This window comes from Oreochromis aureus, linkage group 20 (assembly GCF_013358895.1).
Source record: "Oreochromis aureus strain Israel breed Guangdong linkage group 20, ZZ_aureus, whole genome shotgun sequence".
In the NCBI taxonomy this organism is placed as follows: domain Eukaryota; kingdom Metazoa; phylum Chordata; class Actinopteri; order Cichliformes; family Cichlidae; genus Oreochromis; species Oreochromis aureus.
Window position 1 is genome coordinate 918,936 of NC_052961.1, and position 27,453 is coordinate 946,388.

The window sequence follows — 27,453 nt, forward strand, 5'->3', positions numbered from 1 at the left end:
TCATCACCTGTCCATCACAAGACAACAAGACACTCCTCTGTATAAATCCACTCTCCTGAGTTTGAGTCTCTGAGTCTGGGCAGCTTCTGCTGGGTCTCTTCAGCTCCTGCTGCTGACCCTGATTTATTTTATGACGTTAATCATTTATGTTCTCGGTGGTCTTTTTTTCCATCGGTCCATGAACGCAGCCTGAGCTCTGCTTAAGAGGGCGGAGCATGCGCACTGAGCCAAAGTGTTATGAAACAAAGTAGCGCAGCAGCGGCTCGAGGTGCAGACGGTCAGAGGGACCCAGCGCGCAAACACAAATACCCCGGCACAGCTCCCCGCTCTGCCCGAAGACATGCTCCCGTCCCTGGGCCTCACATAGATGTCACCTCCGGGGAGCCAGCACAAGGTGAGCGGGTGGGTGCGGGTTGGGGGGAGACGGAGGTCGGGGTAAACAGCGCCACCGGTTACATAAGCTCCGCTCCGGTGACCCCGTTTCTGGGGCCGTCTCAGGTGTGCCGTCCCGGGCAGGTGTGTGGGGGGGTCTCCCCGGTGTGTGAGGGGCAGGTGGAGGTGGTTTGGATTCGCACCCGTTTTACTCAGCCGGAGCTGCGCTGAGGCGGAGAGCCCATTCACAAAAAACTCCGTGACCTAATTTTCATTTGGAGAGTCCGTGAACGCATCTCAGCCTGTCGGCGTGCCGAAAGCTTCAGCGTTTATGTTTTCATCTTCATCATCTTCATCGCGTGGGCTGAGTGTGAGGATGAGAAGTTCAGCCTGGAGCCGCTGGACATCCAGAAGGTCAGAAACGTCTCAGATCCGCCGACTAATCATCAGAGCGGAGCTTTGACCGCAGTCATCGCAACCTGGATCCCAGGATTCATCCGACAGCTGATCTCTGAACCAGCAGCTTCCTGTGCTGGCTGATCGGGGGTCGGTGTGCTGATCGGGGGTCGGTGTGCTAATGGTTTGATTGAGTCGGGAGGAAAGTGGGTCAGTGGGAAGTTTGTGTTGTTGTTAGGAGGAAGTCGGAGCGGCGCTTCTGCTGCACAGGAGAAGGTTCCCCCCAGAGATGATCCTTGAAGCCGGCCATAGTGCAGACCCGCAGCACAGTTGAGAATGAAGCCTGAGTTTACAGACCAGGCTCAGATTATAATCTGAGTGTGTTTGGGACACACTCCGAGGAACGTCTCCTCTGCTGCTGAGGAGCAGCAGGAGCTCCGACCTGCAGCCCAGCGCCACTCCCTCGCCCAGGTGCACCCTGGGATTGTCTTCATCATTGATAATATTCTTGTTATTGAAAGTGTGATGATGCTGCTTAAAGCTGGGGGAGGGGTCAGCTTGGATTAGTGTTTTATTTGATCGGACCTCAGTAAGTTTCAGTAAGTTGTTAAAAACTCTGTTTTGTCTTTTTACGTTGATTTCAAATCCACCTGCATGGAAGCAGTCTGGACTCACTGAGGGATGATTGAGCTGCTCTGGCTTCCTGGTATTTGGTGTCCTGTATGTTTTTATTTTTTTATGCAGAACAGTAAAAAAAACTCAAAACATTTCTGAGACGAACTTGTCATTAAACACCGTCCCGCCCTGCCTCAAAACCTCCACCATCATCCCCATCGCCAAGAAGACAGCTGTGGTCAGCCCAAATGATTACAGGCCTGTTGCACTTACGCCTGTAGTGATGAAGTGCTTTGAGAGACTGGTCTGTCAGCACATCAGGGCCAGTCTGCCTCCCACTTTGGACCCCCACCAATTTGCCTACAGGACTAATCGATCCACCGAGGACGCTATCACCATAGCGCTCCACACTGCGCTGAGTCACTTGGAGCACAGAGGAAGCTATGTGAGAATGCTCTTTCTGGACTTCAGCTCAGCATTCAATCATATCATCCCGGAGATCCTGGTCCAGAAACTGTCTCACCTGGGACTCTCCACCCCCATCTGCCTCTGGATCAAGGACTTCCTGACAAACAGACCTCAGTCTGTCAGACTCGGCCCCCACCTGTCCAGCACCATCACACTCAGCACCGGGTCTCCACAAGGATGTGTTCTGAGTCCCCTCCTGTTTACGCTCTACACATCCGACTGCTCCCCTACCCATCTCTCAAACACCATCATAAAGTTTGCGGATGACATCACTGTGGTTGGACTCATCTCAAGGGGGATGAGTCAGACTACAGAGATGAGGTCAACAGGCTGACTGAGTGGTGTTCAGTTAACAACCTCCAACTGAACACCACAAAAACTAAAGAACTCATCTTGGACTTTAGGAAGGGCAGAGCAGACCCGGCCCCACTTTACATTCACGGGAGCTGTGTGGAGAGGGTGCACTCCATGAGGTTTCTGGGCGTGCAGATCTCTGATGATCTCTCCTGGACTGCAAATACCACGGCGGTGGTAAAAAGGCCCAGCAGCGTCTCCACTTTCTGAGAGTGCTCAGGAGGAACAACCTGGAGGAGAGGCTGCTGGTGACATTCTACAGAGCCACCATAGAGAGCATCCTAACGTACGGCATAACAACATGGTATGGAGGGTGCTCAGCTGCAGACAGGAAAGCACTGCAGAGGGTCATCAACACAGCCCAGAAGATCACTGACTGCTCTCTGCCCAGCCTGGAGGTCATTGCAAACTCTCGGTACCTCAGCAGAGCTGGCAATATCATCAAGGACCATTCTCACCCCAGCAATCAAGTGTTTGAACTATTACCATCAGGACAGACGGTACAGGTCACATAAAACCAGGACAAACAGATTCAGGGATAGCTTCTTTCCCAGAGCTATCACCGTTGTAAATAAGCACAAAAACAATTGAACCTGCTTAGCCATACCATACTGTCATACTGTCATTATATTATGCTGCTATTCATACTGTCATTATATTAATGCTGCTATCCTGTAAATATCATACTTACTTTTGTTTGAGTACTTATGTTTGTTTTATTGTACCTTTTATATCTTACTATTTTTTATTATATTTATTATTGCATTTTGCACCAAGGGAGTGGCACTCCAATTTCGTTGTACCCTGTACAATGACAATAAAGGCTATTCTATTCTATTCTATTCTATTCTATTCTAAAAAAAACGACTCAAAATATTTAAAAAAAACAAAGAAACAAATCTCTGTAAAACTGTGTGCTCAGTGAAAATGAGCCCGCTACACTCCGACTACTCCTCTGAAGTGAGCCTCCAGCTGGTGATTGGCTGAAACATCTCCTCCACGCTGATGACACCGTTTACATCACAGGCGCCCCTCGCGTCTGTTTGCCGGCTGGCGGACGGCCGCTCGTTGCCAGGCCAACTGACTGTCATTGCTATTTTAGATGCCGCAGGGCAGGCGTTGCAGCAGAATGTGTCAGCGGACCTGATTGGCTGGTGAATAATGCAACGAGCAGGTGCATCAAAGGTAACAGGAAGTTCTCAACGCCGTGGAGCTTTAGCAGCACCTTTAGCAGCACCTGTCACAGAAACAGGTGAACATTTCAAAAGAATGAGGTCACCTCATGATGGGTGGAGCTTTCTAACACCTGAGCCAAATACAAGCTGTTCTTCTCTAAACTGTCCACACAGACAGAAAAGCTGAGGACACGGCGCTTCGTCCAAAAATGAATCAGAAGCCGATAAATGATCAGGCTGGACGAGTTTTGTCCGAGCACCAACCTGGGTCACCTGACTCTGAACACCTGAGGCACAGCCGCACCTGAAAGTTATCCTTAAAAGTAGTGTGTGTGTGAGAGATAAACAGGTGTGCAGTGTTAGGCGTGCAGCAAACGTCCAGGTGTGGAGACAAACACCACACGCTAACGATGCATCCATGTCTCGCAGCTCTGTGTGCGCTCTGAGTTCGTGGTGAACCTTCGAGGCTCAGAGTTGTTGTTGAGCGCGAGGAGTTCACCTTTGAAGCCGAGCTCACCTGAGACAAAAGCCAGTAAAAGTTGTCTGTGCTGCAGGTAAAGCTCACCTGCTGCTTTGATGTTTCAGTTTCAGCTCAGGTGACAGATCCCTGCGAGCACCTGTGGGACAGGTGCGACCGAGGGGGTCGGTACTGTCCGTCCTTCAGCTCTTTAGTCTGATTGGCTGTAGAACTTTGTGATGAGTGAGCGCCTGGAGCCTGAGCTGCACTCGCCAAGCTCAATATCAGGATATGAGGCGCGACAGGAAGTGAGGAAACAGGAAATGGTTTGAAGATTTTTTTAACCTTGTGCTTTGAGCTTGTTGTTACTGTTTCTACCCACAGTAGAAAATAAAAGCCTGCTTCAATTGTGGGCCAGTCCCACGCCACTGCTTGCCAGCCAGCTGCCGTTGCTCGGCACTCGCCGAGCTGCGCCTTTCACCGCTCAGTTCAGTAGACTCACCGAAGCTTCTTCCTGTTTCCTCTTTCCTTTCAGAATAAAATGGCCCTAAATTCCATCCACTGGTTCCGGAAGGGCCTCCGTCTCCATGACAACCCAGCTCTGCGGGAGGCGGTCCAGGGGGCGGCCACAGTGCGCTGCGTTTACTTCCTGGACCCGTGGTTCGCGGGCTCCTCCAACGTCGGGGTCAACAGGTGGAGGTAAGAGGATTTAAGTTACAATCAGATTATCAGTTATTAATCGTGTTTGATCATGTGATGCTCGGCTCTGCGTGAACCTGAGAATTTAACCATTAAAATCAAGTTAAACTGAAAATGGATGTTTTTAAATCGTTTCTGTTTTCCCATCATCATGTTTTGACTGAGAAACACACTTCTGGGTTTCACACTGTGAGAGAGCGGCGCGTTGTTTAGGAACACTTCATGCTTCTCTGCGGCGCGTCATCTCACTGAGTCTTCAGTAAAGACAGACAATCATATCTTTATCCTTCTAACTTCCTGATAACAGCGGAGGTGTAATAATCATGTTGCTCGTTGTTCCGCGTGCGTTTGACAAACTTGACGTGTTTCCATGACGATCTGGTGGTCCTGTCGTTATGAGTCCAGCAGGAGGAAATGAGCAGCCCGGTGCTTGGTGAAGCTGCAGTTCCTTAAGGCGCTTATTTAACGGCAGACGTTTTTGTCCGTGGGTCGGTGGTCTCTCTGCGCCGTGTTTCACCCGGAGACGCCCGCTCAGCTGCTTTCACAGCCGCTCACTTCTGCATAATCCCGGGAAAAGAGGTCAGCCGGCGCGATGAACAGGTTACAGCAGAAGTAGGTTAGAGGATCGCTGTCCAAGCTGCGTGTGGTCAGACCAAGCCGCCTGCCGTTCGGCTTCACGTGCAGACCGGGGGGGGTTGAACTGCTATTTGTGGTCGCTGCGCAGCACGACCCACCCTGAAGGCAGTGACCTGCTCGTATCCAGCTGACTGCGATGCTAAAAGTGTAAACTGGTCAGCGGTGTCGGCATCGAGACAGGAAGTGCACATGGGTGACGCTCTGTGACTGTTTGTCATGGATTTCCAGAAACTCTACAGAAATTCCCGGACGGACATTTTTCATTCAAACTAATAAAAACTAATAAATATTAATAAAAGATGGAGTTTAGAGTTCATGCAGAAACTGCTGATAGTGTGTTTGATGCCAGTGAGACAAGTTTTATTCTTATTTAATGTTTTCAGACACGAGTTCTTAAAGCTGTCGTACTTTCCTGTGTTGCATGTTCACTTTATGATCGCGTGGCATCAAAGTCTGCCTTGAGTCTGAGACAGGATGCAGGGGGCCGGGATGAAAACCCGGAGAATTTCCGAAGGATTCCCGGTGGGGCAGCAGAGGGAACAGCAGTGAGTTTGTGTTGTTACAGCTAAAATCTGCGTTTTCCTGCCATTTCTGTCCATGTGACCAACACATTTAAGGTTTTTCTGAGTCAGTCGTGAGGGAAGGGGAAGCAGAAAGATTCACAGGTTTGTGCTGCAGCTGAGAAGATGGGGACTCTGAAGGGAGAAGCTTCTTCTGTTGAGGTTTAATTTTTGCGTCTTAAACTGTAGTGGGTGTAAATCTGCAGACCGTGGCTCAGAAGTGCGCCATCGCTGAAGCCCACAAACCTGCTTTTAGTATGAGTCAGCTGCTCTGAGCTTTATTGTCCCGCTTCGGGAGCAGATGTCTGTTCAGCTGCTGTGACACCTGCAGCTCTGCGATGGCAGCCTATCATCCCATTAGCATCGTTATCTTTACCTGAAACCTCGAGTCACTCCCGGATTAAAGGGCTCCATCTCCTGAATGAGCAGAGTCACCTGAGGCTCCGCCCCTGAGCGATGTTTGAAGGTAAACTTGATGGAACAAAACCCTCTAAAGCTTTCTGTGTTCCCGACTCACACCCTCCGTGTGCTGCAGGACATCGTATAGAGGTCAGAGACGATTAAACGGCCACGTTGGATAACCATACGCTGAAACCAGAGAGCTGCCTGAGATGTAGGTTACTGTTAACCCAGATCTAATCTGTGCTGCAGTCTTCACTCAAACAAGCCAAACTAAGCTGAAACGGCATAAAATAAACACTTAGTTCAGTTTTTCAAACGACTTCTTTACAGATCATAAAACTTTTTATATTTTCCACCAATAAACACAGATTATAACAATCACACGTCAATCACGTCTGTCAGTTTTGAGGATATTTAAGAGAAGAAGGATCCTGTGCTCATAATTATACATAATTAGTGTGTAACTACTCTCCCAACAAACTGATTCATTCTCATCAACTTATATTTAATATATGCAAAATACTTGGCAGTATGTGGAAGCCACCATGTTCCCCCACCATATTCAAAGCACGTCTCCCTTCTCACTAATGACGTCGACGTACGTGGCTAGAGACCATCCAGCAGAGGTGGAGGAGAAGAGAGGTCGTAGGCTTGGATGACTGAGAACCTGCACAGACATCTGGATAAAACATCATCCTCCTCACCTCAGCCCTCATCTCCTGAGCTGAAGTCAGGGCTCCAACACGCAAAGACCAGTTCAAACATGCTCATTTATTCTCCATATTGTCACAATTACTTATTGTCTGCAGATTAGACATGTGATCCTCCCGTCTCCAGAGAGCCAGCTCAACAACCACAGCTGGTTATAAGCTAACATTATAGCAGCTAATATTCGGCTGTAGTATCGTAGAAGTCACTCTTTCCCCTGATAAACAGTTTGATTATATTCTCACATCGTATGAAAGTTCATTCAGTAAGAGTCCGAGAAGGTTTCACTGATGCCAGCTAACAGAGGCTAGTACGGGCTAACAGAGGCTAACGCTGGCTAACAGAGGCTAACAGTAGTGCTTACTGATTCAGCAAGTCCTCAAAAGCTCACCTCAGTATGGCTGTCATTGGTCAGAAGTGAGCTTCTGACTGTGTAAATAAAGATGGACGCCGCTCACGCGCATTGACAGCTGAGGTAAGTGGCAGACTGCCAGCCTACACAGCCGGGAGCAACACTTGGGGGTGGATCCTGATTCAGAAGCACGCTGGTCCAAGTTTAATGTGTCAAACTAAAACATGTTTGTCCTATAGCAGCCACCATAGCTTGATTTATGCACTTGAGCTGCACAAAAGTCTGCGCCTGTGCAAATATATCGCCCATCGGCGATTATTGGACTGACGATTGCCGGTCGGAAAATTTATACATATCGCCCAACCCTACCACTCAGCTGCTGCGTTTCAGAGGGACGTCACAGCTGCACAGAGAAACACTGGATTACATTTCGTAAAACAGTGAACGTTTCTCGCGCTGTCTGCCTCCGCTTCACCGGCCTGCAGCGTCTCATTCACACTGCTCCTCCTCGGCTCAGCTCCTCTCCTCCTCCTCTTCATCTCGCTCCTGCTCTGCTCCTCCTCGACTCCACATTTCACTCTTTATTTGTTGGCATTGTGTTCAGCTTCGCTTCCTCTGCCCCTCTGCTCATCCACGACCTTTTCTGAATCTTTTATTTAACTACAGTCCTCTTTGTATTTATTAATCAGTCACATCTGGCTCATGTTAAAGTTCCCTTTATATCTACATGTGTGTAAAAAGTCACGCCATCCCTAAAAGTCCAGCATGTAAGTGGACATTTGGTTTTTGGCTTTTTTTGTCTTCCTAAGATTAAATCTATGAAGAGTAAATTAATGTTAAGAAACCAAATGTGTAAAATAGAAATTAACACATTTTATATATGGACTTATTTTTATGGATACGTATCTGTTACAGGCTTTCATTTTTATATTTTATATTTTGCCGTTTTCAAGGAAATGTGAGAGTCTGTGCTGACATGTAGGTTAGTGTGCCAGTGCGGTAAACTTATGAGCGGTTATGTGACGGTGACCTACATGAGGGGAGGCTCTCCCACGTGGCCGTTATTCAATCGTTCACACAGCTGATCGATGCTAGAGGAGCAGGAAAAGATAAAGGAGCATCAAACTAAATAACAGTCTGTTAAACTACGTAAGCGTGCCGAGCGTTCCCCCTGAGCGAGGCTGCCGGCTGCTAAGTCAGGCCCGAGTATACCTCTCCCTGATGAAGAGCCAACGAGCCGAACCGCAGAACAGTGCAGGCTCGCCGCCGTTCTGAGGTCAGTTTGTTTCACATATCAACGTCCCGAATCATTCAAGTCCGTGAGCCGAGGACTTACACGAGCCGAACGCGGATCCTTCGAGCCTGGAATAAACAGACATTTGTTGGTATCGGGACTCGTTCGCAGACTCTTTTGAATCCGGCCGTGCTGACGCACTTTCCTCCCCCCAGAGGCCAAAGTGCAGGTTGTGCTGTTATGATAACAGAGTTATGGCTCGTCAAACACAGCTGCCATACTGTCAAACTGGACTTGCTGCTTATGGGTGCGAAGCTTTCCAGTATGAGTCCTGACCTGTTTCAGGTCTGTGATGGTGCTCGCCATCTAACGTGGACCCAGGCTTACCAGACCAAGCCTGGGAACTCCAAGCAGAGCTGGAGAAATACAGCCAACGCACTACAGCACATGAGCCCACCCAAACACAGTGTGAGGGTCTTTGTGCTCTTAAACCTGTTTGTGGCGTTGAGCTGACTACAGTATGGAGGATGAGAGTGAACAGGTCAGAGTTCGCTCTGTCACCTGACTTACTGTAGTGTCTGTGTTCCTGTTACTGCTGACAGAGAAACAAACGCTGTACAACTCAAAGCTCCTGGACAACAATGATGTAGTGTTACGCACAATGATGGGTTTACTACAGTTTGTGAGCCGTTCAGGCCTCCAGCTCATCAGATCTTATGAATCGTCAGCTGAAAGCGTTAAAGTGTGAGCCTGCGGAGTGACTCGTGCTGAATCAGCAAAAACACAAAGTTTGGATTTATTTCATGATAATTATGCAGAAAGTTTTCCATGAAAGTGTCACAGCACCAAATTCATCCAGTCAGGACAGTTTCTATTTGCTCTCGCTTCAGCCTGTGACTCATTACAGGTGTGTGTGTGTTCCTGTCTAGCTATCTTTGTGAGGACCGGAATCTGCATTCAACTATTCTTGTGAGAACCAACAGTCACTTGTGAGGACACACAACCTGGTCCTCAAAAGTTTGAAGGCCTTTTTGAGGCTCAAAATGTGGTTTTAGTGTTGGGGTTGTGTGTGTGTGTGTGTGTGTGTGTGTGCGTGTGTGTGTGTGTGTGTGTGTGTCTGCACGCTCAGACAGGAATGAGGTTACTGGGCTAAGGGATTGTGTTGTGGAGCGGTGGAAGCTGAGTGTGTCTGCTCTGACAGATGTAGGCCAGAACAGTTATATAAGGATGGCTGTACACACACACACACACACACACACACACACACACACACACACACACACACACACACACACACACACACACACACACACACACACACACACACACACAGCGCCTCTCTGTGTTTTCACGAGCATGTACGTGAGCAGCAGTGCGAGCTTCCCCTTTAACGATACCTGCCTGCTTGAGTGCACGTGGTTATACATGTTCACTCTCTGCACGTGCACGCTGTGCGCACACATAACAGCTGATGGCACGAAGGAGCCAAGCGTCTGGTTGTGTTTTCATCCAGTGAGATGGAAACAAGGCTTTCCTCAGAACAGTCTTTTACTGTCAGCGTGCCTCCTCCAGGGGGCGCCGTTCTGCTGTTTGTCTTTGTGAATGCAGGCGCGTGGCTCAGTGTGGTGGGTCAGGATGTTCCCTGCATGTGCGGGACTCAGGCTCGTAGCCTCTCCACTGTTTTGGTTGTTGTCCTCTTTATTCTCACCGGTGATCTCACCGAAACCTCGGTGATCAGAACGTGTTTCACTTCCATGGATTCAGGCACAGAATAACCGAGGCCGCACTGAGGGCGGCACTGAGCGTCTGAGTCCCTGTGACAGAAACACAGCTGCACACACGAGCAGCCACTGCAGAGAAACCACAGCGCTGACAGTCGTTCTTGGACATCAGGTCTTTTGCGTTTGACTGACTGTGTCTGATGACTGCGCTGGTTTTGCGGCCTCAGTCGAGCCGTTTCTGCGCTCGTTGTAAAGTCGAAATCGGTTTATTCTCCTGAAATCAGACTTCATGTTGCTCGGAGGCCCGAGTGGCTGCTGCCTGAACCGAGCTATAAAAAGAGCAGACGGTGGTTATAAAACACTCACGTGCCGCCGCGCACAGAATTGGGAGCAGGCAGAGCTTTGGCGGTTTAACGATGGGGTCAGAAGGAGGGGGGGGGGGGGGACGGAGCTGTAACGATCAGACTCTGTCTGGTCTGTTGGATCTCCAGTCACACCTGATCAGATCCTCAGCACCCTCACCCTCAGAGCTCATCAGCTATGACTGCATGGAGTTCAGACTAGAGATGGCACGATACCACTTTTTTTTGTCCGATACCGATATCATAAATTTGGATATCTGCCGATACCGATATGAATCCGATATAGTGTGTTTTTTAATCAATAAAACTGTTTTTTAATATCTTGCTGCATTTTGTATAAGTTCATACTCCAGTTTAAATAAACAACAACACTAAAGCTATTCTGTTATACCTGTATGTAAAAAATACACTGCACCCAAAATATTTCATAGTTCAGCAACACTGATCAATCTAATAAACTTAAACCTACTCCATCCTCCCTATTCTGGTATTTTAAAGAGTACTTAGCAGAAATATTAAGCAACCTAACTAATAGGGTTGCAAACTCCCAGCAAAAAAAAAAAAAATAGGAACCACCCCCACCCTCCACCTCATGATGCTTAATCGATGTAATCAACTTTAATTTGATGCAGGGTGAAAAAAAAAAAATGCACAGAAATAAATTATTTTTCAAGAATAATTAAATAGATTCAACATCTTTCTTCAACAGAGTTGCAGACTGCACAGATGGTACCTTCCCAAAGGAAAAAGTACTATAGCTTACTAGGGTATATTAGACTTAACAGTTACTATATACAGTAATGGACTTCTATATATTTTACATCAGATTAAAACTTTGGGTGTAAGATTCAGATAATTATTTATTAAAAGCTAGACATTTTAAATGAGAATAAGAAAGAAAAGTATGTCTTTGTGCCCCTTTTCCCTGTTCATGCCCCTATCGGCCCCCTGGCTACTACACTTTGCTAGATCCGCCCCTGCACAGTTACCAGCCGTCAGCTACGTAGAAAAGGATCCTGGTGTAGAAAGTAATATTAAATAAATTCTAACAGCAGCTTATCAAGCTTAAACGTGCTGCTGTTGTTCAGCCGCTGGTTTCCTCTTTCTGGTGCAAAGTGGGCCAAAAACAAAGAAGAGAGACGGACTCGCCACAGAAAAGCCGATCAGCTGATCATTGATCAGTTTCATGAAGTAGCGGCAGGAAGGTGAGGGAGAGAGAGAGGCAGTCGCTCCATATGTCGGTTGTTAAGCTTAACGTGGGAACGCTTTACAAACATTCAGAGATGAACTTACACACTTGCTTTACTTCTCTCTGGGATAACTTCCTCGGAGATGAAATGCTGGTTTGGTAGCGAGGCTACAAATACACACAGCCGCTCTATCACATGATGCACACTGCTCCGACGTGCTACGGTTATGAGCCGAGTTACGCCGTGTTGCAAGTTTTTTGAGGTGTTTTCATGATATTTAATGGATCGGATTACATTTTTTTTTTATTTCCCTCCGATATCCGATCCAGTAATTTAGGTCAGTATCGGACCGATACCGATACGTAATATCGGATCGGTCCATCTCTAGTTCAGACACACGCTTTCTTTTCCAAAAACCAAGAAACTTCTCAGGGTTTCACTGTGGCGCCCCCTAGTGGGGGCAGCTGAAATGATTTATGGATCACAGCCTGTCTCATTACAGCGAAGTGATTTTTATCTGGGTCGGGTTTTAAGAGTGTGAGTTTCACCTGTGGGATCCAACACCTTCCTGTGGGCTGTAATTATTACTAAAGTGTTTTCGTCTCGGATATCTCTGAGAGGGCATTTCCCTGGAATCCCTGGATTCCCGTCCTACATGAGGGTCAAAGATTTTCGCATTCTCATGCGTCCCGTTTCTGTCCTCCTGTCTCTCCTCAGGTTTCTTCTCCAATGTTTGGAGGATCTGGACGCCAGCCTTCGCAAGCTCAACTCTCGCCTTTTCGTCATCAGGGGCCAACCAGCCAACGTGTTCCCGCGGCTCTTTAAGGTGAGACACAGGAAATCCTACTCCGGGGTCGGTGCAGTCATGTGACCAGGGCGCTCTGCTCTGCTGCTCCCAGAGCCTGTTGGGAATTCTCTCTCTCTGTTTCTCAGGAGTGGAAGATCTCCCGGCTGACCTTTGAATACGACTCGGAGCCTTTTGGGAAGGAGAGAGATGCCGCCATCAAGAAGCTGGCCATGGAGGCGGGCGTGGAGGTCATCGTCAAAATATCGCACACCCTGTATGACCTTGACAAGTGAGTGAACTTTACTTAACATCACTGTGACGCGGACCCGTGAGAACACAGCGATGCTGTAAGAACATTCAGGGAGGGTTGTTTCAAACCGTCATGGAGCCTGAGGTAAATGGACTGGTTCTTATATAGCGCTTTTCTACTCTGAGCACTCAAAGCGCTTATACAACTAATTCATTCACCCAATCACACCCATTCACACAAGCACTTCTTCTAAGCTTAGTGCTAATTATCTAACATTCATACACATTCACACTCCGATGGATGCATCGTGGGCATCATGGGGTTAGTATCTTGCCTAAGGATATTTGGCATGCAGATTGGAGCAGCCTGAGATCGAACCACCGACCTTCTGGTTAGCGGCTGACCTGCTCTGCTTCTCCGCAGGATTATCGAGCTGAATGGCGGGCAGCCTCCGCTCACCTACAAGCGTTTCCAGACTCTGATCAGCCGGCTGGATCCTCCAGAGATGCCCGTGGAGATGCTGACGGACACGCTGATGGGGCGCTGCGTCACGCCCGTCTCTGAGGACCACGGGGACAAGTACGGCGTCCCCTCGCTGGAGGAGCTGGGTGAGAAAACAAACGCACTCACGAGAGAACGACCACAAAGATGGCCGACAGCGTTTCTCGTAGTTGAAGCACCAATCAGAATCTGTGCATACTCATTCATCCACACCCTAAAACCAAAATCACAACAATCCAACAACAAACAGGCGAAGATCGAACAATGATCAGGCTGTGTCTGAAATCATCACACACACTCTCTCTCACACACACACACACACACACACACACACACACACACACACACACACACACACACACACACACACACACACTCTCTCACACTGAGTGTAGATGAGCAGGGCCTGCGGCGCCCCCCTGTGGCAGCTGTGTGCATCACAGCTTCAGTGCAGCTTGTTGGCGTTCCTTCACAGCGTCTGTCAGTCAGCTGGTGCTTTCACACCTGCAGGTTTTAAAATCAAACTAAGGGCCAGGAGGCATTAAACGTGGCTTCTGAGTGAAGCTGTGACGCTTGAAGCTCTTGAGTGTTGCACATTCATCCAAAGCTGAAGTGTGTGTCTGGAGTGAAATAATATAAAAGATACTTGGCTGAAACTTTTTTCACTTTGAAATAGGGCTGCTCAATTAATCGAATTTTAATCTCGATTACGATCTGGGCTTTCAACGATCATTAAGAATGACTGAGCCGATTATTAGCACCTCCCTCGTGCTTTACTCTCGCGCTGCTCTGTGTGGCAAATTGAGCGCACCTCTCTGCGTTTCGAACACGCATCACAACAATAAAGCTTCTAGCTTCTCGGAAAGCCAGAAGTTAGCTTTCCGAAAGCTAAGTAGAAGTTATTTAGAGAGGAGAGGAGAGGATAATGGCTGCTGAAGAAAGAATGCTGTTGGTTGAAAAGAGAGGTAAAACAACTTCAGTGGTGTGGAAACATTATGGGTTTGCGGAGTCAGACGTGGATCAAGTAGGCATGTGTAAACTTTGCTACGGTGTCGTAGCTGCACCACAGACCGACACCACAAATTGACATACCTCAGTGTCAGTTTGATGCAATTGTGCATTGTGTGGCTACACAGCTTGCCTTGAGGTTTGGTTATTTGTATGCATAAATATTGTGCAGTATTTTGAAGTTCACTAAACATAGATGTTTACATTTTTCATTTATTTTTTATATTGCAAACATTTGCACTGTTATCAGTATTTGCACACTATTTTATATTATTTTTTGACAATCTTTAAAGCCATTATTCAATATTGTTGAATAATTGTTATTGTTAAATAAATATCGTCAAATAATCGAGAAAATAATCGTGATTATCATTTTTGCCATAATCGAGCAGCCCTACTTTGAAACACTGATTTGTTTCTCAGACCACAGGGACCAGCCCACCCCAAACAGGCCTTTGGCTTAGTTGTCCTCTCTGCGGAGTCCCTCGACTTCTGTGATCCGAGCACCGAGCCTGAGCAAAGGCCTCTGCAGCTCCACAGACATGAAACGTTTGTTGCAGCGCCCTCTGCTGGAGCGGTCTTAAATGCAGGAAAAGAGCTTCCAGTCTGGTGGATCTGATTCTGGACTCATTCTGCAGTTGCAGTCAGCTGATTGATGCTGAAGGAAGAACTCCTCCTATAATTAAACCCCGAAACTGTCACCTGCTCTCTAATTTAAAGCTCTGAGTCGGGTGAAGCCATCTGTCTCTGTCCATTCATGCAGGCACCTGCTGTGGAGCACCTGCTGTGGAGCACCTGCCTCTGACCCCGAGGCATTTAAGGAGCTCTGTGCTCCTCAGTGAACGTGCTGATCCTCAGTCTGCTCCCCATTCACAGAAACCTGCTGCTCCACAAAGCTCCGCCTCCATCTGCCACTCACGGCTGCCGCTCACTGACCTCATCAGGTCACGTGTAGAGTGATGCACACCTGCCCAATATAACTCTATCTCTATCTCAATCTGATCCCAATTAAGTGACTTCTGGTGCTCTGAAGGCTTCTCACTCAGAGTTGAATCTGTCACGAGTCGTGGCGTCAGGCCCACACCGCTCTTTCACTCCAAGTCGTCCTCGGATTTGGCTGGTGGGGAGACGGTGGGTTGGGTTTCTCCTTCATCCTACAGCAGGTCCACTGACGGGCCGCATCAGAGCAGATCTGATCAATACTTTTACTTCTGATCAATAATGTCAAAAATGTCCAGAAATGAAATATTGAACTTTTTATTCTGGTGAAAAAATTTGAACACATGAAAATTAATCATCTTCAATCTTTATTTTCTGACCAACTTTTACTCTGAGCTCGTTCTCGAGAGGTTAAAGAAGTGAAATCACGGGGTCGTTTAACCACGGGGTCGTGCAGTGACGGAGCATCACTCTTTAGTTCCTGAACCAGAAGAAGCGTCTGTCTCTGTGGCTCTGGGTACCTAAGGTTTAAAGTTCACCTGTGCAGGTGTGATTTAAAGGCACAGCGAGCAGGTTCAGGTAATCCAACAGGTCTGGGTTGGGAGACAGTTGGGCAGGGTGCCGAGTTCTGATTGGCTGTGTGTGTTTATGGAAGGTTGACCTGCTGAGGAAGATGATGAAGGTGAACCGTCTCTTTCAGGCTTTGACACGGAGGGGCTGCCGTCAGCCGTGTGGCCGGGAGGAGAGACAGAGGCTCTGACCAGGATAGAGCGCCACCTGGAGAGAAAGGTGGGTACTGCAGCTGTTGCTGGGCTGTGGTCACAGAAAGCTGAGTGGATGACGTTCAGCAGAAGCGCTGTGGGAGGAGTTCTCAGTGACGCCGCTCCTGTTTTCATTGGTTGTGGTTGGGGCAGATTAAAGACGTTCAACATCACAATAGAAGAAACATGCATTCATCTGTTTCAGTAAACGCATTAGTAACTCCCCTCCTCTCTCTCGCCCTCTCTCTCTCCAGGCGTGGGTGGCGAATTTCGAGCGTCCGAGGATGAACGCCAACTCGCTGCTGGCCAGCCCAACAGGCCTCAGCCCATACCTGCGCTTCGGCTGCCTCTCCTGCCGCCTCTTCTACTTCAAGCTCACCGACCTGTACCGCAAGGTCGGCCTCAGACTCGCATGTTGCTGTTGCACGTTTGTTCTGCCCCGAAGCATCAGCGCGACTGCACCACAGCACTGATTTCATTTATCCACGTGTATAAAGCAGAGCCCATCTGCTGCTCTGTTTTTGTATGAACAAACTCCATATTTACGGCTCTGCAGGCTCAAGTAGGAAGACGAGACAATGCTGTGAAAAAGTCTTGAGCCACCCCTCATTTCTTCACAAACGTTCCTGCAATCTTTGAAGTGCTCTTCAGCAACAGCTGTCCAGAGGTCTTTATAATGTTCACCTCTGACCTCTGAATCATTCTGAACCAGTGTTGTAGTGTTGGGTTGTGCCTGTTGTGTGCAGACACAACCTAACATTACAAACACATTCGAATCGGAAGCTAAAAATAAAGAAGGCAGGCTGTCACGCAAACACATCATCTGTGAATCTATGAAACACGCCAAACATAACGCAGTTCGACATAAAATGGGATTTCTGACCTCACAGGACGATTCCCAAAGAGGGATAATATCATTTTATTATTTCCAGATCATTGCATATCAGTGCAGGTGTGAGCTATGAGTGCGCTTGTTGCCAGATGCAGTGATCTGATTGGTCAGATCTGAACCATCGGAGATGAAATATTGGCATGAAGGCCCTGCCGAAAGGGCGGTGACGTCACCGCTGGGCTCAGGTCGGTGCTGCTGAACCCACTGAGACGGTCGAACGGTGACCGACCTCTGTGATCAACAGAACGTCGTTGAAGTGAAACACGTTTATAAAAACGATGGATGAGGTTGAAAGAGTCAGGTTAAGCCCCCTGAACGCTTTTAACCCGATGCTTTTGTGATGTTTCTACTGATGCAGGTGAAGAAGAACAGCTCTCCTCCACTCTCGCTCTACGGACAGCTACTGTGGCGCGAGTTCTTCTACACCGCCGCCACCAACAACCCACGCTTCGACAAGATGGAGGGAAACCCCATCTGCGTCCGCATTCCCTGGGACAAAAATCCTGAGGCGCTCGCCAAGTGGGCTGAGGCGAAGACGGGCTTTCCCTGGATCGACGCCATCATGACTCAGCTGAGGCAGGAGGGATGGATTCATCACTTGGCCCGACATGCCGTGGCCTGCTTCCTCACCAGAGGAGACCTGTGGATCAGCTGGGAGGAAGGAATGAAGGTGAGCACATGGGACGCAGTCATGGTGCAATGACGTGCAGATACTGAAACATGCTGATGAATCAGAGGTGTTGGGAACAGCTGATCACATTACTGCCTTTATTTTTGTGCGTCAGGGTTTAATGTCGTAGTTGTTTTTCCTTCTTCGTGTCAGCCTCATTATTTTGCCACGTTTGCTCTCTGCCAATAACTGCTGTTCATGCTCGAGGAATAAAAACGACCGAGTGAAAACGAAGCGATGTTCCTCACTCGGGTATCGCCTTATGTTCACACTTCATGTTTTAATGGGCTGTGGTTACCTGCTGCAGGTGTTTGAGGAGCTGCTGCTGGATGCAGACTGGAGCGTGAACGCGGGCAGCTGGATGTGGCTGTCCTGCAGTTCATTCTTCCAGCAATTCTTCCACTGCTACTGCCCCGTGGGCTTCGGCCGGCGCACCGACCCCAACGGGGACTTCATCAGGTGGGTACCTTTCCTTCTATCGTCCCTTGGTGCCAACAGCTGAGCCCACACCTGGATGGCGCCCTTCCTCCCTCTGTCTCTCAGGACTGCACAGATATTAGAGCGTTGAGCGTCATCAGAGGAGAGCAGTGAGTCGCAGGGGAGAGCAGACAGATTTACCTGTTTTAAAAGTAACACCAGTTTCACCTGATGGAAGCTGCCAGTGAGTGATGATGTCAGTGTTTCACACACAGTCAGCTCAGGGACAGGTCAGCTGAAGCCAGCAGAGGGGGAGAGAGATTGGGGGGGATAAAGGGGACGTCCAGATCTTTGGGTAAGTCAGCAAACCAGCGTCCTTCCCTCCTCGTCTTTGTCTGTGTGTCATCAGCTGTTTGTAGCTGTCCGTTCACACCTCAGCTTAGTTTGATCCAGGATGCTAACGACCTCACACTGAGTGTGTGTGTGTGTGTGTGTGTGTGTGTGTGTGTGTGTGTGTGTGTGTGTGTGTGTGTGTGTGTGTGTGTGTGTGTGTGTGTGTGTGTGTGTGTGTCTCCCCCCCCCCCGTCCCCCGCTTTCTCCCCCTCCTCTCTCCCTCCTGTCTCCCCCCTCTCCGCTCCCCCTCCCCTCTGCCCCACCGGTCTCTCCCCCGCTCCCCCCCCCTTGTTTGTGATTTTTGGGGGTTGGGGGAAAAGTTCAGCGGTCCCTCTCCCCTTCGTAGATTGTAGCTGATTGCTTTTAAGGTGATTGGCCGTTCTCTCGCCCCTCCACCCAGGTGCAGCCTCCGCTTCCAGCTGGGGCTGCCGTGGATGGACGTTGTTGATGGCGGTTTGTTTCATGTACCTGTGCAGCCCTGAGGCACTCGCGCCCCAGTGGCACCCTCTGAGCAGGTTTATGACTCGGTGGCGTCTCATTTCGTCAAAAGGGATTCTGACCGCTTGGTAGGGAAATGCAAACGCCTCGCCTGCATTCGTTAGGTAGAGCGTTATGAAGCATTCCACGGAGGGTAGTGAGGAGAGGCGTTGGACCAGCTGTAGCTCTGCCATCGCAGTGAAGCACGGTTGGCGCCGGGACTCGTTACCTGCGCCGTGCCACGCGAGCCGGTCCACTGTCCAGGCGCTGGGCAAAGCCCCTCGTCCGGCCCTTTGTGAAATGTTCAGTGGCGCTCTGCTTTTGTGAATGCAGCCCTGCCGGCTTAGTCGGACCCGGAGCGGCAGCTGGCTCACTAAGACACGCGGCGTGGATCACTAGTGCACATGTGCATCACGTAGGGCCAAAAACAGGCCGAGACCAAAGAAGATACAAAGGATAAACAGCCCTCGCATGGCCAGGCTTAAGCTTTTCCCCAACCATCATCCACCCTCCCTTAGTTACATCCATCCAACATCCAACGACATGCAGCAGGGAAAGTCAGCCCCACCCTTACTGTTTAAAGATGTCTGCATATCTGCCAGCGTAGGTGTGAGGTGAAAATCCAAAGCCGTGACACTAAACGTGGACAGCAGATTAAAGGTTACCATCATCAAAGATTATAGACCAAAGATTAAAACATGACAGGAAGAGGAAGCCCTTATTACCCCACGCCACCCGCTGCCCTCCATCGGCCCACGTGCTGCCGGCAGGTCGCGAATCTTCCTGGCAAAAGGGTTGTGGTCCCTTTTGGTGAAATGAGGGGGCTCCCTAGTGTGCCGGCCCAGAGTGTGGCGCTGTGGCTGTGGGAGAGGACAGTCAGCAGGGGCTTTGGGCCCACTGACCACTTAAAAGACAACCACCACAGTCTGAGGGGCAGGGGGGGCAGATTTGAGCTCTTTTCTCAGTCCACTGCTGTTTGATGGGGATGGAGGTGGGGGAAGGTTGGGGGGAGGGTGGGGCCGGAGCTGGGAGGTAGGGTGGAGGACTTCTGTCATCGACGGCAAGCTCTCAGGAGAACTTCAGCTTCCTCTGCTGTTCAGCTGTGAAGAATGAAACCGAGGAAGAGCTCTGAGCGACGGACGGACGGGAAGCTCGATGGCAGAACTTTTCCACCATACGCCGGCTTCGGTCCAGGTGGGGTGGGAGGGGTTGGGCGGGTGGGCTCAAAACTTTGTGCTTTCTAATGGCGTGTTGCAGTAGACGTCTCCTAGCGGCACCAATCAGCAGTGATCTCTCTAACGACATGGCGCTCTCCGTCCGTCGAGCGCGCGTGCGTCCACAAGGCCGCACCGCCGCCTGCCCCCACTGTGCCGCTTCCCACAGTTCCACTCGCCCCCTCCTCCGCCCCGCCTGTGTCCCCTCCTTGGACTCGGTAAGGTCGGACCAAGCGCAGTAGGTAGGTGGTTCTCTTTCCACGACAGTCCAAGGAACCTTCAGCAGGTTGTGAGATGTTGACCTCTTGCTGCAGTCTGATTGGCTCTCGCAGCGTCGCTCTGCGTGTGCATGGCGTGGCTGCCGTCACACCAGCTCACAGTAAATGTTGTTGGGACCACAGCCCCTGGTTTTCCACCACGTTTGGCAGCATTAGTGTCTCCCTGAGCGCCCTGCGACGGTTACTGCCCGCAGTGCCTCTCACTCATGTCCTGTAGCCTTACTGTGCAGTGTTGTGCTTGTTTGTAGCTTCATTCTGCAGCAGCGGACTTCCTTAAAACTTGTAAGCACGAAGCGCTGCAGACCAGCGTGCTCCGGCTGCAGGCCTAAACCTCAGCCAGCTCTTCACACAGCAGCAGCTAAAGTTTGGAGACACACATTTCAGCTCATATCTGAGACGTAGCTCCGAAACATTCAAACACGGCATTTTTTCCTGTTAACCCTTTGCCTCCCTACATCACCCCCACCCCAATGCACTTTGTACCCCACCTCATGCTGACAGAAGCCAGCATTGTCTAATGTCTCCATCTGCTTCCAGACGATACTTACCTGTCCTCCGAGGTTTTCCTGCTAAGTTCATCTACGACCCGTGGAACGCTCCAGAGTCCGTGCAGGCAGCGGCCAAGTGCATCATCGGAGTCCATTACCCGAAGCCCATGGTGCACCACGCAGAGGCGAGCCGGCTCAACATCGAGAGGATGAAGCAGATCTACCAGCAGCTGAGCCGATACAGAGGACTGGGTACGAGATCCGAGAACATAAATCTTTAGCATTAAATCACGCCCAGGTCGCTCCAGGAAGAGCGGTCCGACCTGCCGATCGGCTGGTTTTATCTGCGGTGCTGTGAGTAATGTTAGAATATTTAATGAGGCCAAGTTTTATCTTCATGATGCGCAAACTTTCAGGACCACACGGGTCACATTCATGTGATTCCTTCCAGAGTTTTGAGTCGTCGTAGCTTCAGGAGTTTAACAGAGATCTGCATGAAAAAAACTCATTTAAAGCCAAACCTGGTTTTTATTCTGCAGGAGTGTTTTTCTCCTCCAAACAGGAGGTTTTATGTGATGGAATAACCTGCAGTAGTTTGATGTCTGTGACGTGTAGCAGCAGCGTTCAGTTTTATTTATACAACAGTCCCCTCAAGCTGCTTTATATTGTAAAGACCCCACAATAATACAGAGGAACCACATATGAGCAGCGCTTTGGTGACAGTGGGGAGGAAAAACCTCAATCAGGTAAAAGGGTGAGGGAGGGGCGGCTGTCTGAGAGAGCGGTCGGGTTAGTGGAGGAAGACAAAGGTCCAAGACACGAGCACAACCAGCGCTGGTGCCTGAGTCGTGTCTGATCTTCTGCTGGAGGAAACCAAGTGCATTCTGGGTAAACCTTTGGGCTCATATCAGCCCGTGGGAGAGTTGGATGGAAAGTCTCCTTTAAAGGTGGCTGTGGAGGTAGAGCAGGGCATTGAAAGGTTGGGGGTTCGATCCTTGGCAGCTCCAGTCTGTATGCCAAAGTACCCTTTGGCAAGACGCTGACCCCTGCAGACAAAGAGCTTGTGTGAATGAGGCGTGATAGAGTAGAAAGCTGCAGTACAGCGTCGCCTGGTATCTGTGAGTCCTGACTGAGTGCACTGCATTTATAAAACACACCTGAGGCTTCCAGATGTAACTTCTGCTGCTGCTGACCACAAGTATCTGAGGCTTTCCTAATTGGTTAGTGGTCCTGTCAGGGTCAGAAAGCAGCAGGAAGCAGGGAGGACTTGGGGCAAACTATCAAAGTTACGTCCCCGATGGCAGAGTAATAAGTGTGTGTGCATCTTTCAGGTCTGCTGGCGTCAGTGCCGTCCACCAACGGGAACGTGAACGGAGGAATGATGGCCTATTCTCCTGGAGAGCAGCAGCCAGGGACCAACGGTAAGGCCTCCGGACACAGTCCGAGCTTCCAGCCGCTCTGGCAGCTCTGTTGTTGAGTCACGTCTTCTTCTATGGTCTTCAGCGCCCGGAGTGTCAGGGAGCCCCGTTCCAACAGGAAATGGCAGCGGAAGCATCCTGCTCAACTTTGACAGCGAAGAACAGACCGGCCCCAGCGGCGTTGGACAGCAGCATCAGCGCCTGCAGCAGCATGGTACATGACACGGACAGCGTCGCCATCAGACGCCGCAGCTTCCTGTGTGCTTTCAAACAGGCCAAACTGACGTCAGATTCACAGTTTAGTGGTACGATGTCATATTTGGTGTGTGTGTGTGTGTGTGATGCAGGATACCACACAGTGCCAGACGCCAGCCAGAACACCAGCAGCCGACTCTACCACGAGTTTGCTGTGCCTCAACACCCAGGTACGCCGCGGGCGGGAAGCAGTTGAAGTGTTTCACGTCAGCTTCGGCTCAGACCTTTATCTCCTCCTTTTCCTTCAGGACTCCTTCTGCTCCCCCGGGGCGGCATCACAGGGAAACGGGAGCGCGAGTCGGAGCGCGAGGGGTCGGGGGAAGAAGAGCCGGCGTCCTGCTCCATGCACAAGATGCAGCGGCAGAGCGCAGAGGTCAGCCCGCCACTCGGCAGAGCGTCCGTCCAAAAAATGCCAAAACAGTCCTGACACGTAAAACCTGGCATTCCGTATTTCAGGACTTATTCCTTGTAGAGGGAAATTTAGGCTGCGGATATGAAGATATGAAGAACTCCTGTGTCGTGCTGGGTTCCCTGCCAATAATCCAGGTGTGTCTCCTCTCCTGCAGGCTACCTAGAGCAGGTGGAGAAGAGACCGTCCGGAGTCCATCGAGGCGGCAGAGAGAGGAAAGCCCGACACCACCGCCTGTCCTCCAATCACAGCAGCTCCAGACAGGCACCTCCTCCTCTTCCTACTTTTCCTCACACACAGAAAATCCCAGATAACACACACAGAGGTGAAAATGTGTCGGTTGGCTCGAGTCGGTTGACCTCTGACCTCAGAGGAATGTGCAAAGAAACAAATGACCTCAAACTTTATTTCTAATAAAATAAATAAACCAATAAAAACTATATTGTCTTAAACGGCTGCCACCAGCACCAACCGCCGCGCAGCTGCCAGGCTATGACGCGCAGCCTTTGTCCCAGGCTTCGGAGAGTCTACTCAAACAAACAGGTTTAAACAGGGAAATGCAGCTAAAGCTCCGCCCATGAGCCACGCCTTGAGCAAAGAGGTCATCCGGAGGAGCGCAGCTGTAACACGAGTGACCCGAAGCACCAAACGCAGCCTGCCAACTTCACTTCCTGTCTGTGTAAATAAAGTTGTTTTTTTTTAATACTGGAGGTGCAGCGGGTTAATAAACACGAAAACCTCCTACATAAGGGCACTGGTTGTGATTCCCCCTTTCACCACCTGGGGTAGCATTTCACCAGCGCATCTTCATGCTGTAAATGAGCGCTCGCCGCTTCATACATTTGCACGCACGCCACGCTGGGGCTTTGGATGTGGAGTTTCTTCACATCCTGGTGATGCTCCAGTTAACTTTGAGCATTTTTAAAGCAGTTTATAAAAACAGGATGTTACAAGAACTACCTTTATCTCCGATGCTGGCTTCGTGGGAACGCCTTTGACTGCCTGGTTTGTGCTCGCTCGACTTGTATCGGCAGCTAACATCGAATCCAAGTGAAATTTTTGGACGTATAAAAGTCACGAGTGTCAGAGGTTTTTACATATTTATAGCTGATTAACAAGCCGTCGAGCCCGTTCCCGTTCGTGGTCTTTGAGTCGTGTTTACAGTGACGCTCTTAGATTAGAGCCTTCGTGCCGTGGTGTCGTTTAGCCCTCTGTGTGACGCCGTTGTGCACGAGGAGGCGAAGTGTGGCTGAAAACTCAGGTCCTGATCTGAGACTTGTTCTGTTTTTGTCGTTGGACCATCGTCCTCGCAGCTTTTGCCACATTTTTACTGAGGTCGCTGCGCTGTAGCACTTGTTTGGTCTGACTTGGCCAGTCACATTTTCACCTCTCTGTTCCCCTCACACACACCTCCACACATCGTCTCTGAGGTTTCCTTCTGCAGATGTGGTGGTTGAGCTAATGGCTGCGTTCAGTCTCCTCTCCAAGGCGTCACATTTTTCTAAGATTTCTTATAAAAACCAAAAACTTGCTAAACAAAAATGAAGGAAAAAAGACTAAAAACTAAGTTGACCCAAACGAGCCTCATTCTGTCACAGACAACATTCCTCACACGGTTTCCTGCAGCGCTGCACGGGGGGACAGTGAAGCATGCACGGCTGCTCGGGATCATTAAAACCGTCAATCTGCCCACCGTCTGCTTCATGGCCGACAAACGAAGGGTCACTGGCGGCGGGGGCGGGGGGGATCCTCCACCAGCACCGCCACTCCCGCTCAGAGAATGTACGATTCTCCTGTAAAATCCACCCAGCACCATCTGTGGCTGATGTTAGCACCACCAGCTACACAAACGGACACATGCACATACACAAAGATACACACACCCGTAATTACAGCGCAGTTTCAGTATAGTTACCCTGTTTTCTTTTGAGTTTACAGTGTGATTACCCGAGTATTTCTCATGTCATTACAGAGTAAATATATACAGTAAATATGCTTTTTTTCCCACAGGAAATGTAGTAATTATACAGAGGAAATACTTGTAAATATCTGGTAATTTCAGAGTGATTTCACTGTATTTACGTACAGTTACATGAGTAAGGACCAGGCTTCATGTGAGTTTGAATCCGGGCTAATTTACCTGTATTTAAACTATAATCACACCCACAACTGTAAACTCAGATAACTCACTTACTGTTGTTTCACATTAAAAGTCTTCTTCTACTGAACAGCCAGAGGCCTTTATTGTGAAAAGTGTTCATTAAAAAGTAATAAAGTCCACATCTCTGTCTCTCCCCCACACACACACACACACACACACACACACACACACACACACACACACACACACACACACACACACACACACACACAGCCTTCATGATGATTAGCCAGGAGAGAACATCCCAGCCTGCCCTCTGATATTAGCGCCCCCTTTTGTTTAACCAGTGTAACTGCGATCACTGACGAGCGAATCAGCTGTTTGAAACTTTGTGTAGCATTTATGTGTGCGTTGTTGGCCAATAATACTAACAATAATAATAATAAAATATTGATTTGACCTAAATGCCAAAACTGACCTCGGTACTGATGATATTTGACGTGTTAATAAAACGAGTGTGTGAAGTGAGGCAGCATTGCCCCGCCCTCACAGAGCTCAGGTGTTTGAGGTGTTTTACAGGTAAAATTAAAATTCTTTTCTGGGTATTACAGGAATATAAAGAATGTGAGGTCAGCACGCAGGTGCAGAATGGAAGACAGGGCGGGGCTTCAGACTGAGCAGATACTCACACAGCACCGTTACCGGACCCAGGGGGGGCGTGGGCAGGTGTCAAGCGGCGGTATGCAGTGTACAGTAGTCGGCATTAGTGTGTCGTGGTCGTGCGCCCTCGGCTTCAGCAGTCACGTGGGAGGGGGGCCTTTAGTATTGTAGTGTTTCTGTATTATATCTCTGTCTGAACATTGTTAGGTTTGATAGCTTTTATCACTGGGGGGGAAAAGTTGATCCAAGTTTTTATTCTCGCTCTTTGTTATGTTTGGTTTCCCTTCACGAAGGCGAAGACAGACGCCATCCATCCTCTCTGTAACCTTCTGCTCTTTCTGTCTCCTCGTGATGTGAACGGCTTTTTGTGATCAAGTTCATGGCAGGAAATTAAAATTGTTACAACCTGAAAACGTCTCGTCATTCTCCACGCTGATCCCAAAGATCATTTCAAACACCTGAAGCACCGTCAGGCTGCTGATCTGAAGTAACCTGCAAACGGGAGCTCTTTGATGTGGACACACCTGTCAGTGATAAACATGTGACTCAGAGTTCACCTTTATTCAAGTCAGTTTTATTTACACAGCGCCAAATCACAACAACAGTCGCCTCAAGGTATTTATATTGTAAGGTCGACCCTACAATAACACATACAGAGAAAAACCCAACAATCATTTGACCTCCTATGAGCAAGCACTTTGGCGACAGTGGGAAGGAAAAAGCACTGAGCAGATCACAGATCTGAGGACCTGCGAGGGCTGACTGGGTTGAAGACGTGAACGAGAGCTAGGGGCTCCTTCCCCAAGCCTGGTCTGGGGTGGAGCCCTGATCCCGGTGCAGTGCTGCATCACCAGAGAGGTTTTCTATCTCAGCCCTTCAGTGAGGATCAGCTGATTCCTGTTAAGTCTCTGATATCCAGCCTGGATCCAGGTGCTGCCATCACTTCTGCCCAGCCTCCTCCTCTCCTCCGGCTTCAGTCTCATGTCTTTTCTGCTCTGGGAGTTCTCACTGAGCTACATTTCCAACAGAAATCCCTGCAGGTGTAAGTAATGTTCCTGACTAAAATCCAGTGTAAACACTTGTTTTTGTGAGTCATGAGGTGCACCTCACGCAGCAGCGTGGAGCTGCACAGGCAGGACATCTACTGCAAAAAGTAACCTCGTTCATACACATCAGCCTTTCAGCTCCAGACGGTCTCAGCTTTCGACTGTGTTTTGTTTCAGAGGAGGCTTTGTGCTAATGGGCAGACAGTGCGGTGGCTCTGGGTTTGAAGGAAACACCGGGCAGGATGTTAAAGCTGTGTTTTGTAAAGTCGGTACAGGGTTGACGTTAGTCTCTGTGGGGTTTCTCCATGGCTGACCTCTGGTCAGTGATGTTCATGTGTGATGTGCCTCTGCCTGTTGCTGACACCGACGTGTGCTCATTCACTGTGAAGCTTCTCGTCCCTCCTGCAGGCGGGCAGCATGGTTGTTCCTCTTTTCAGGGCCCCAGGGGGATTTTCTTTGTTCATGTTTTTCTTCTTTACATATGAGCCATAAACTGTGAAACATGCGGGGAAGATGTACACTGTTGATTAACAGCTCCATAAATGCTACAGACGTGTGGTCAGTGAGCCAGTAGGAGGAACTGACAGCATATCAGGCCCTACGGCAACAATGAGGACAGCTGTGGCTTTAGTGACATCACCATCCGTGCATGGATAGGAATATGCACGGTGAGACAGCAGCAATAAATAATAAAAAGGAGGAATATCTGTGAAGAGGAGGAAGGCACACAATAGGACAAGTTCCAACGGACTTGGTGTTACTCTGTCATTGAATGTGGATGCTTTGAT

At 49.3% G+C, this 27,453-nt stretch overlaps 1 protein-coding gene across 1 annotated transcript; it reads left to right on the top strand.

The window, feature by feature from the left end:
- Positions 1-219: 219 nt before the first annotated feature.
- Positions 220-26,032, top strand: LOC116328270 (cryptochrome-1-like). The gene is made up of 15 exons (XM_031750014.2): positions 220-394; positions 4,373-4,536; positions 12,419-12,527; positions 12,635-12,777; positions 13,162-13,346; positions 15,887-15,975; positions 16,202-16,342; positions 17,198-17,509; positions 17,817-17,968; positions 20,826-21,028; positions 22,108-22,197; positions 22,280-22,408; positions 22,542-22,619; positions 22,698-22,822; positions 23,016-26,032. The coding sequence occupies exons 1-15, from the start codon at positions 368-370 to the stop codon at positions 23,022-23,024; spliced, it is 1,956 nt and encodes a 651-aa protein (XP_031605874.1). The 5' UTR covers positions 220-367; the 3' UTR covers positions 23,025-26,032.
- Positions 26,033-27,453: the final 1,421 nt, after the last annotated feature.

Coding starts and splice junctions, on each gene's coding strand:
- LOC116328270 (XM_031750014.2), top strand. CDS start 368: ATGTCACCTCCGGGGAGCCAGCACAAG. Junction 17,510..17,816: donor GCTGGGAGGAAGGAATGAAG/GTGAGCACATGG, acceptor TACCTGCTGCAG/GTGTTTGAGGAGCTGCTGCT. Junction 22,409..22,541: donor TCAGCGCCTGCAGCAGCATG/GTACATGACACG, acceptor TGTGTGATGCAG/GATACCACACAGTGCCAGAC.